The 10,226-nt window shown below is 37.5% G+C and overlaps 2 protein-coding genes across 2 annotated transcripts in view; both read left to right on the top strand.

Annotated features, from left to right (window-relative positions):
- The first annotated feature begins 796 nt into the window (after nucleotides 1-796).
- On the top strand, nucleotides 797-9,632 carry LOC131979719 (multidrug and toxin extrusion protein 1-like). The gene is made up of 15 exons (XM_059343711.1): nucleotides 797-2,127; nucleotides 2,223-2,291; nucleotides 2,880-3,028; nucleotides 3,434-3,476; nucleotides 3,835-3,879; nucleotides 3,968-4,065; nucleotides 4,931-5,028; nucleotides 5,566-5,747; nucleotides 6,185-6,293; nucleotides 7,343-7,418; nucleotides 7,805-7,874; nucleotides 7,982-8,114; nucleotides 8,956-9,050; nucleotides 9,140-9,203; nucleotides 9,306-9,632. Exons 1-15 carry the CDS (start codon nucleotides 1,921-1,923, stop codon nucleotides 9,581-9,583), a joined length of 1,716 nt encoding a protein of 571 aa, XP_059199694.1. The 5' UTR covers nucleotides 797-1,920; the 3' UTR covers nucleotides 9,584-9,632.
- LOC131979703 (multidrug and toxin extrusion protein 1-like) overlaps nucleotides 9,485-10,226 on the top strand; it is a 36,046-nt gene continuing 35,304 nt past the window's right edge. Inside the window, exon 1 of the mRNA XM_059343708.1 lies at nucleotides 9,485-9,558. The gene's annotated coding sequence lies outside the window, so the exon portion shown is untranslated. The remainder of the gene's footprint in view (nucleotides 9,559-10,226) is intronic.

The raw sequence follows: 10,226 nt of genomic DNA, 5'->3' as shown, positions 1-10,226 counted from the left end.
GAGGACGTTTATCAGAGGAGGAGACATGGAGGAGTAGGACCGTCTTCTTCCTGTCCGGACATGGACGCTGCTCCAGAGACACCAACCGGAGACATGAGACCAGGGACAGCGGCTCTTCCCGCTCCGGATTCCGGGGAGGACGGCGGGAAAGACCGGGGCTCCGGGGAGGACCGGGGTTCGGGTCTGAGCCGAGGCTTCTTCCCTCCGGACTACCGGGAGGAGATAGTCCACCTCCTGAGACTAGCGGGACCGGTGGTAAGACCTCCTGGAGAGTAAAATATTATCAGCTGTTTCTACTTTTACTTCCTGAAACCCTGCAGCCTGAGCTTTATTTTGATATCTGTAGCTACTTCCCTTTACAGTAGGCCTTAAAGAGATCACGTGAAGAGGTCCTGTAAACCAGTAGTTCTCAACCTTTTTGAGTCGCGACCCCCACTCACTGAACAGAATCTCACACGCACAGTTCAGATCACCCAAAAAAGACACAAAATGACCAAAAAAGACACAAAATGACCAAAAAAGACACAAAATGACAAAAAAAAAGACACAAATTGACCAAAAAAGACAAAAAATGACCCCAAAAAGAAACAGAATTATCCAAAAAGACACAAAATGACAAAAAAAGACACAAAATGACAAAAAAAAGACACAAATTGACCAAAAAAGACAAAAAATTACCCCAAAAAGAAACAAAATTACCAAAATAGACACAAAATGACAAAAAAAGGAAACAAAATGACCAAAAAAGACACAAATTGACCACAAAATGACCAAAAAAAGACACAAAATAAGTAAAAAAAACACACAAAATGACCAAAAAAAAGACATTAAGTGACCAAAAAGACTAAAAAGACACAGTGGAGACAGAGCTGACTTCCAAAATGGTTTGGCGACCCCCAGAAATCATCTTGCGACCCCAATTGGGGTCCCGACCCCAAGGTTGAGAATAGCTGCTGTAAACTAATACACTATTTAATGAGTTATTCCAGATGGGATTTCTGAACTGGGGGGACGAAGCTGTCACCAAATGATTTCAACTAAATTAGTTATTTTTCCACTTCATGCCTGAACCAAAATATGTTTTATTCAACCATTTTTAACTGTAGAACTGTAGTGTAAACAACAACCAGTAAAACATAAAACAACAAAGCCACTATTCCACTGTTCCATCTGAATCATTGCATATTTTTAATGAATTATTGTAAAGGAGAATAAGTGTTCTTCTATGTTTTATTAAAGGCATCTTATTTTGAAAGTCTTCTTGCAAATTAGGTGGTGGACTCTGCTAACACATCCATGTGCTCTTATTTTGAAAGCTACATGTGTTTGCTTTTATTTTGAAGGCGGGCACTGTGTAATTTTCTCCCGTTTTTCTGACAATTCTTTTTCAGATTTTCTGACTAATTTTTGTCTGTTTTTCGGACAATTTTTTCTGTTTTTCTGACACATTTTTCCCCGTCTTTTTCTTACAGTTTTTTCCCTGTTTTTCGGACATTTTTTTTTCTGAATTATCAAGATACTTCTTTCTTTCTTTCTTTCTTTCTTTTTTCTTTCTTTCTTTCTTTCTTTCTTTCTTTCTTTCTTTCTTGCTGCCCTTACTAGGGTTTGTCATATTTAGTTCTATTGTAAAACTAAATGTTGTTATTCTTTTCCCATAGATTTTCCCATTGATTTCATAGGCTGTTTTTATTTAAGATATTTTTTATTTAAATGTGCACTTTATGGAGCATTGATAAAAAAAATAAAAATTAAAAAAAGGTTCCTGTCGTTCTCCAGTATTTATGTTCACTTAAATTAACATTTTCAATAAAACTACTTGTGACATGTCATATCTGACTTTGACTGAACATTTTCTCTCACTTTGCAATAAAAATATCAGGATTTATATCATATCGATATTCAGCCTAAATATATCGGGATATGACTTTTGGTCCATATCGCCCAGCCCTAGTTTCAACTTATCTTTCAACAGAAACACACATGTTGTTTTCTTACCACAGACCTTGTTCTCTGTCTGTTCTCCAGTTCATTTCCCAGCTGATGGTGTTCCTGATCAGCATCATCAGCATGGTGTTCTGTGGTCACCTGGGGAAGACGCAGCTAGCAGCAGTGTCTCTAGCAGCCGCCGTGAGGAAACCTCTCTGCCTTTATTCTGCCTGCTTTTGCTTTCCAAAAGAATGCATTTGAATTTGTATTAATTCATATTGTTTTGTCTGTTGCAGGTGGTAAATGTCTCTGGTATTTCTGTTGGCGCTGGTCTGTCATGTACTTGTGATACTCTCATATCTCAGGTAGAGTCTCTGTCTCAACAATCAGCTGCACTATCACGTTTGTTTTCTTGCCCTGTTCTTCCTTTACTTAGTAGTTTGATCGCTGTTGTTTAACTCCACACTGTAAAAAAGGTGTTTAGTCTAAAAACCAGATCAAACAGTAAATCTGAGGGAAATGATCTTGCTGCATGGACAGATAATTTACCTTGACAAGATTTATTAAATTAAGATTATTAAATCTAGAAATAAGCATGTTGAACACTTAAAATGAGAAATTAACTCTTCAAACCAGATAAAGTAAAGCTGCCAGCAGTGATGAACTGGCCCGAGCAGAGTGACCTGATGATTATTTGGTTCTTACCAAGATAAAAAAAACTTTAGATTTAGAAGTGTTAGATCATTTATCCTGTTTTAAGAGTTAATTTCTTATTTTAAGTGTTCAACATGCTTATTTCTAGATTTAATAATCTTAATGTAATAAATCTTGTCAAGGTAAATTATCTGTCCATGCAGCAAGATCATTTCCCTCAGATTTACTGTTTGATCTGGTTTTTAGACTAAACACCTTTTTATCAGTGCACCTATTTATCCTCCTGTTTCCTGTTGCAGACGTATGGGAGTGGTAACCTGAAGCGAGTGGGTGTGATCCTCCAGAGGGGGGTCCTGATCCTGCTGCTGGCCTGTTTCCCCTGCTGGGCCGTCCTCATCAACACTGAACCTCTCCTGCTGGCGGTCAGACAGAGCCCCGAGGTGGCCAGGTCAGTCCCAGTGGGGAAAATAACTTGATCAGAATATTATGTCGGTAGGCAGGCGGGCTGCAACTAAAGATTAATAACCTTTAATTAATCCCTTAGGAAATTGCAATTCCAGCAACAGCACAACACCAAAGAAATATAATAGAATAAAGTTGAAAAAGTGGTCTGAATGTGCAAAATAAGAGAGCTTAAGAGACAATAAAAAATATATTATAAAATATATATACAAGGAAATACTATAATTACAAGGAAATATATACTATAATAACTGCAGAATTAGTGCAAGTGTATGAAGTGTATACAACGGCCATATATAAATATATATATATATATATATATATATATATATATATATATATATATATAGTATTATAACTCCATTCTCCATGTTTCTCTTCCTGTGTGAAGTCTCTCCCAGCTCTATGTGAAGATCTTCATGCCCGCTCTGCCAGTGAGTTTGTTTTCCTTCTATCTTTATAAAGCTTATAATACTTTCATAGTGCAGATTTTAAAGCAACTCAAATGACAAATAATTTGTAGATGCAATAACTAAATGGGAAAGTTTGTTTTTGTTTTGGTTAATCCTGTGAATGAAATAAATCATGTTATTTTATCACACTGCTGTTTAAAGACTTTTAATTCAATATTACCTCAAGGTAGGGTTACTCAGTGCAGGACAATAAAAACCCTGTGTTCACATTTCAAATATGTTTTTGTCAATGTTTACATGATAGTTACGCTCAAAGAAAAATAATCTCTATTTTGGTTCTGAGTTGACACTGTTAACGTTCTGTGTTGTTCTTCTGCAGGCAGCTTTTATGTACCAGCTGGAAGGGAAATATCTTCAGAATCAGGTGAGTTCTCTGGACACAAGGCTACTGATGTTTATTTAATAATGGCTGAAGTTTAATGATTATTATGACTTTGTGCTGTTGTTTACAGGGAATCATGTGGCCTCAGGTTGTAACTGGATTAATTGGAAACGTCTTCAATGTCGTCATCAACTACGTCTTTCTTTATGCTCTGGATTTGGGCGTGGCGTGAGTTTTTTTTTTCTATTTTCATCCTTTTATTGTCTGTTTTACTCTAAATGGGACACTTGTTTGCTAAATGAGCATCATGTTGTATTGAAGAAGACTGAAACTAGTGATTGAGACCAGAAACACACAGGAAAATGTTGACTGAGGCAATAAATCAAGTGAGAAGTCGGATCCTTTTCTCACGGACATCTAAACAATCTGACTTCTTTTTGCAACTGGTGGAGTCTCCCCCTGCTGGACATTACAATACCACAATTACTTACCACAATATTTAAAGGGCTGTCTTGGCAATTATAATATTATTTAGTGATTTAGTGATCTGTTTCATTCTGAAGAATCAGCTTTTTCAAAACCAACATGGCTCAGTTCAAAATTTTGTTTCAAAACAAAACTTCTCATCTTATCTCTGACATGATGTATCGGGTCTGGCTTCTTGTTTTTTTTTTGTTTTTTTGCTTTGTTTGTGAGCTTTTGTTTTTCTGTTTCATAAGCCAGGTATTGATTTTGTATGTTTTAATAACATGTTTTAATAATTTCTTTGAATTGTAATCGGTATTCCACTTTTTGGTAAATTATTGAATTTAATATTGTAGTTTTTGTCTTATAACTGCCAGAGATTCTAGATTCTAATTGTTACTCTGTATGCTTTTACTTTGTATTTAAATTGTGTCCTGTTTGAGGACCCCAGGAAGAATAGACATTACTCCCACAATGGAGTGATGGCTAATGGGGATCCTAATAAACTAAACTAAACTAGTAACAATCTCAATAACTTTCTGTAAAGAAAATGTACATGAATCAGCAAATCAGTCATTTTTGCTTTTTTTCTAAAACCTGCGTCTCCTCCATGTGGATCCATGTGAAGTGGATCAGCTGCTGCCAACGTTATCTCCCAGTACCTGCTGGCTCTGTTCATGTTCCTCTACATCTGGTGGAGAGGTCTCCACAAGGCCACATGGGGAGGTCAGTTCTCTACTCACTCTGTCACATTAGACCAGGGGGCTCAAACTGGCGGCCCGCGGGCCAATTGTGGCCCTCGTGACGATATTTTGTGGCCCCCACCTTGATATGAAAGTTTAATGTGAGTTTTATATAAATGGCACTTTACCGTGTTGTGTGTGGAAGGTCCCTTTAATTACTGTTTTTGGTAATTCTGTGTCTTTTTAAAATAACTTTGTGTCTTTTAAAAATAATAATTTTGTGTCTTTTAAAAAAAATAATTTTGTGTCTTTTTTTGGTAATTTTTTGTCTTTTTGGTCATTTTGTGTCTTTTTTAAGTAATTTAGTTTTTTCTGTCATTTTGTGTCTTTTTTTAGTCATTTTGTGTCTTTTTTAAGTAATTTTGTTTTTTTGTTTTCATTCTAGACTCAGCTGCAGTAATATTATAATAATCATTTTGTTATTTTTTCCAACACTTAAATCCTGTTTTATCATTCATGGATTTTCCAGCGTGGTCGTTGATTATCCACTGAGCCGTTTTAAAGCCCTCTCCTCCACCAGGTTGGTCCCTGGACTGTCTCCAGGAGTGGGGTCCCTTCGTCAGGCTGGCCGTCCCCAGTATGCTGATGATCTGTCTGTCATGGTGGATCTTTGAGATCGGAGGCTTCCTGGCTGGTCTGATTAACGAGGTGGAGCTGGGAGCTCAGTCTATAGCCTACCAGCTCTGTATCACAGCCTACATGGTAACTCCCCCAAACACTTTCCTTCCTTACAATGATGCTGATGCTGTGTGTTGATGATTGTTCCTGTTAAAAGTAGCTTTAAAATAGATCATTTGCCTGATTAGAGGTTTGTAGGTGTAATTTGAGTAGATCTGACTGGCACCACAAATATATAAATCAATACTTTAGTACTTTTACTTCAGTAAGTTTTGAATGCAGGACTTTTACCTTAGTGGAGTCATTTCACAGTATGTATTAGTACTTTTACTGCAGTAAAGGATCTGAATACTTCTTCCACCACTGCCTTTGGACAAAGCTAGGCTAGTTCTTGTGCTAAGCTAACTGGCTGCAAGCTGTAGCATCATATTTACCGTAAAGACATTTGTTTCAAATGTTGCCTAAAATAATGTGTTTAAAAACAGTAATAATTTCTATAACTATGTATCTTTTTTCCACAGTTCCCACTAGGATTCTCTGTGGCTGCTAGTGTCCGAGTGGGGAACGCTCTCGGTGCAGGAGACACGGAGCAGGCCAAGCTGTCCTGTAGAGTCCCCATCATCTGTGCATGTAAGAGCCATACAATTAATACACACACACACATATATATATATATATATATATATACACACACAGAACATGTTGCATGTATAACAACTGCAGAAAAAGTCAGGAGAGGAGAGAAATCAAGTGCATAAAAAAGCCTGAAAAGTGAAGCCAATGCCAAAGAACCTCAAACCTGCATTCTTCCTAATGTCCAGCAGGGGGAGACTTCCCTGGCTGCAAGAATAAGTCTGTTTAAATGCAAGTCAATAGGAAAATGACTTTACTTCTTGCTTGATTTATTCCCTCAGTAAACATTTTCCTTGTGAGTTTATTGTCTCAATTGCTAGTCTCAAGTCTTCTTTAATACAGCATGATGTTCATTTTGTAATTTATGGCCCCATTTAGAGTGAAACAGGGAAAAATACTCAGAAAAACAGGAAAAAAATAACTACCCCCAAAAAACAGAAAGAAAATTGTCAGGAAAACAGAAAAAAATTAGTCGGAAAAACAGGAAATAAATGGTCAGAAAAAGTGAAAAACAAAAGTCAGAAATACAGAAAAAAATGTTAGGAAAAAAATACTCATTAAATAGTAATAACTACCCCAAAGTACAAAAAAATAGTCAGAAAAAACAGGAAAAAATAGTCAGAAAAACAGGAAAAAATAGTCAGAAAAAAGCGGAAAATTAGTCAGAAAAAGAGAAAAAAAAGTCAGAAAAACAGGAACAAAATAGTCAGAAAAAGGAAAAAAAATAGTCTGAAAAACAGAAAAAAATTGTCAGAAAAAAATCCTCAGAAGAACAGGGGAAAACACTCATTAAATAGAAATAACTACTCCAAAATACAGGAAAAAAATAGTCAGAAAAACAGAAATATATTAGTCAGAAAATAATTAATAATAATAAATAATAATTGAGCAGGGCAAGAACAGAGAAGCTCAGATTACAACACACAGAGGGTGTGTGACTTCATTCTCTGTACAGGAAGGCATTGCTCCACTTTCAACATTCTGACATTCAACATTTAATTTTAATATTAACACGTTGTTTTTTCTGTTTCGTTGTTGCAACACAGTCATCGTTGCATGTTTTGTTGGAGCCGGTCTCTGCATCTCCAGATATGTCATTGGATACATTTTCACGTCAGATCAGTGAGTAAACTCTTTATTATAATAACCTTCACTTTCCTGCTCCGACATAAACTAAATGTATCTGTTGGATGTTTAGTTTCAGTCGCAGTAGGCTGCTTTCATAATCTATGAGTGTTTAATGAGCCTCAGTTATGTTTAACAATTCAACACTGAAGAAACAGTCTGCCTAATAATAGTGTTTTATTGTTTTATTACCTGATTATTAATAAGGTGAACAAACAAAGACTATATTGGGGATGTATTATCCTGCTGCCCCCGCGACCCGGCCCCGGATAAGCGAACGAGAATGGATGGATGGATCTTGTTCCTTCACTAAATCCTCCCATCTTTTGTTGATTATATATATTTGTATCTAACCAGAATCTTTATTTTTTAATCTTTTTCAGGGAAATAATTCAGAGGGTTGCTGACGTCATGCTCATATTTGGTTTCATGCATGTTTGTGATGCCACTGCGGTGAGAAAAAATGCACAAATCACTAACTTAATAATGCATGTACTCCATAGAGTATTGTAGATAAAGAGACAGATAGAAATCTGACTGAATGTGTTTGAGGTGAGCAGGGCGTGGCTGCAGGAGTCCTCAGAGGAGCAGGGAAGCAGCTGATTGGTGCTCTGATCAACCTGCTGGGTCTCGACTTCATCGGCTTCCCCATCGGGGTTTCTCTCATGTTTGCAGCAGATATGGGGATCGTAGGTAAGACAAGAAATATTAATATTCATTACCATTTCCTGTGCCTCCTGCTTGAAAGTTAACATTCAGAAAACTCATTTAGTGTGCTTGAAAAACTAACTGACCAGTTTAACACACTAACTCAGCTGTTCTCAACCTTGGGGTCGAGACCCCAATTGGGGTCGCGAGATGATTTCTGGGGGTCGCCAAATCATTTAGGAAGTCAGCTCTGTCTCCACTGTGTTAAAATGTTCATGATTTTTAGTCTTTTTGGTAATTTAATGTCTTTTTTTTGTCATTTTGTCTTTTTTTTGTCATTTTGTCTTTTTTTAGTCATTTTGTGTCTTTTTTTGTCATTTTGTGTCTTTTTTTTGGTATTTTTTTTCTTTTTTGGGTAATTTTTTGTCTTTTTTTGGTCATTTTGTGTCATTTTGAGTCTTTTTTTTGTCATTTTGTGTCTTTTTTTGGTCATTTTGTTTCTTTTTTGGGTGATCTGAACTGTGTGTGTGAGATTGTGTTCAGTGAGTGGGGGTCGTGGACAACATGCATGTTAAATTGGGGGTCGCGACTCAAAAAGGTTGAGAACTACTGATCTAACTGACCAGTTTTACACACAAACTGACAAGTTTTAGACACAAACTGACCAGTTTTAGACACAAACTGACCAGTTTCCCACTACTATCAGACACACAAACACCAACACCTGCTTTATTATCTAACAGGACTTCCTCCTCTTTTCCATTTTGAAAACAGTTCAAATTATAATCGAATAATGTATGAGAGGCTGAGAGTCACGTCCCAGAGTCAAACACACTCAACATTTCTTTATAAATGTTCTAGTGTCATGTCTCCTGTGTCTCTACAGGACTGTGGACAGGACTGGCCATCGGTGTCTCGCTGCAGGCCGTTGTCTTTCTCCTATTTCTGTACAAACTTGACTGGAAAAAGGCCACTGAGGAGGTGAGTCACTGCACCACTTTAGTCAGAACGCTTTGTGTTTTAGGATGTATTTGAAGAGTGTTGTTGATGTCTGTGTTGTCTGTGTTCAGGCTCGTGTGAGAGCAGGAGTCCAGATCTCAGAGGAAACAGAGACGCTGGAGATGGAAGACACCGGTCAGTAAAGACACGGCTTCACTTTCTACTCTTTCAGTTTTATCTAACAGTTTTTGTGTTAATACTAAAAACTCTTCCTCCATCTGGGCCTCAAATGTCTAGCCTCCACTCAGAACCAGCAGAACCAGGCCCGGGTCAGTTCTGCTCTACCTGGATGTGTGAGTGGTGATGACCTGGACCTGGAGGTGAACCATTCAGACCTCAGTCCTCTACTGGTCACCACCACCAGCACCACCAGCAGCACCACCATCACCACGGTGGGAGACGTCCTGACGGTGAATCAGCTGGTTTTACGTCGAGGCGTCACGTTGTTGATCATGATCTTCATCCTCACGGCTGGAATCATCAGCAGCAGGTTGTTGGTTCAACTCTTCAAATGACTCGTTCTACACCAGGGGTCTCACACTCTAATTACCACACTGGAGGCACAATCACAATGACAGAAAAAAGACACGACATTACTAAAAAAAATACACAAAATGACCAAAAAGACACAAAATGACTGGAAAAAAACACTAAATTACTTTAAAATGACACAAAATGACAAAAAAGACACAAAATGACAGAAAGAAACTTAATTACTTAAAGAAGAAAAAAAATGACCAAAATAGACACATAATTACCAAAAAAAGACACAAAATTAACAAAACAAGACACAGAATTACCAAAAACAGTAATTAAAGGGACCTTCCACACACAACACGGTAAAGTGCCATTCATATAAAACTCACATTAAACTTTCATATCAAGGTGGGGGCCACAAAATATCGTCACGAGGGCCACAATTGGCCCGCGGGCCGCCAGTTTGAGACCCCTGATCTAAAAGCTCAGGAAGCTCTCAATGCCCTCCTCATGTTTCACTTTCTGTTTCAATGCAACAGAGAGCCAAAGAGAGTTACTAGTGGTAACTCAAAGTTCCAAAGAGAAATAATTTATTTTTCTCAGCTAACAGAACAAACCTGCTGGGATAAAGTGAGTAAATAAGGGACTGATAGCATTAAATACACTTGTTGCTCCTGCACT

This window comes from Centropristis striata, chromosome 1 (assembly GCF_030273125.1).
Source record: "Centropristis striata isolate RG_2023a ecotype Rhode Island chromosome 1, C.striata_1.0, whole genome shotgun sequence".
Taxonomy (NCBI): domain Eukaryota; kingdom Metazoa; phylum Chordata; class Actinopteri; order Perciformes; family Serranidae; genus Centropristis; species Centropristis striata.
This window is presented reverse-complemented; position numbering and strand designations above follow the sequence as displayed.

Coding starts and splice junctions, on each gene's coding strand:
- LOC131979719 (XM_059343711.1), top strand. CDS start 1,921: ATGACTTTTGGTCCATATCGCCCAGCCCTAGTTTCAACTTATCTTTCA. Junction 2,128..2,222: donor CAGTGTCTCTAGCAGCCGCC/GTGAGGAAACCT, acceptor TGTCTGTTGCAG/GTGGTAAATGTCTCTGGTAT. Junction 5,748..6,184: donor TCTGTATCACAGCCTACATG/GTAACTCCCCCA, acceptor TTTTTTCCACAG/TTCCCACTAGGATTCTCTGT.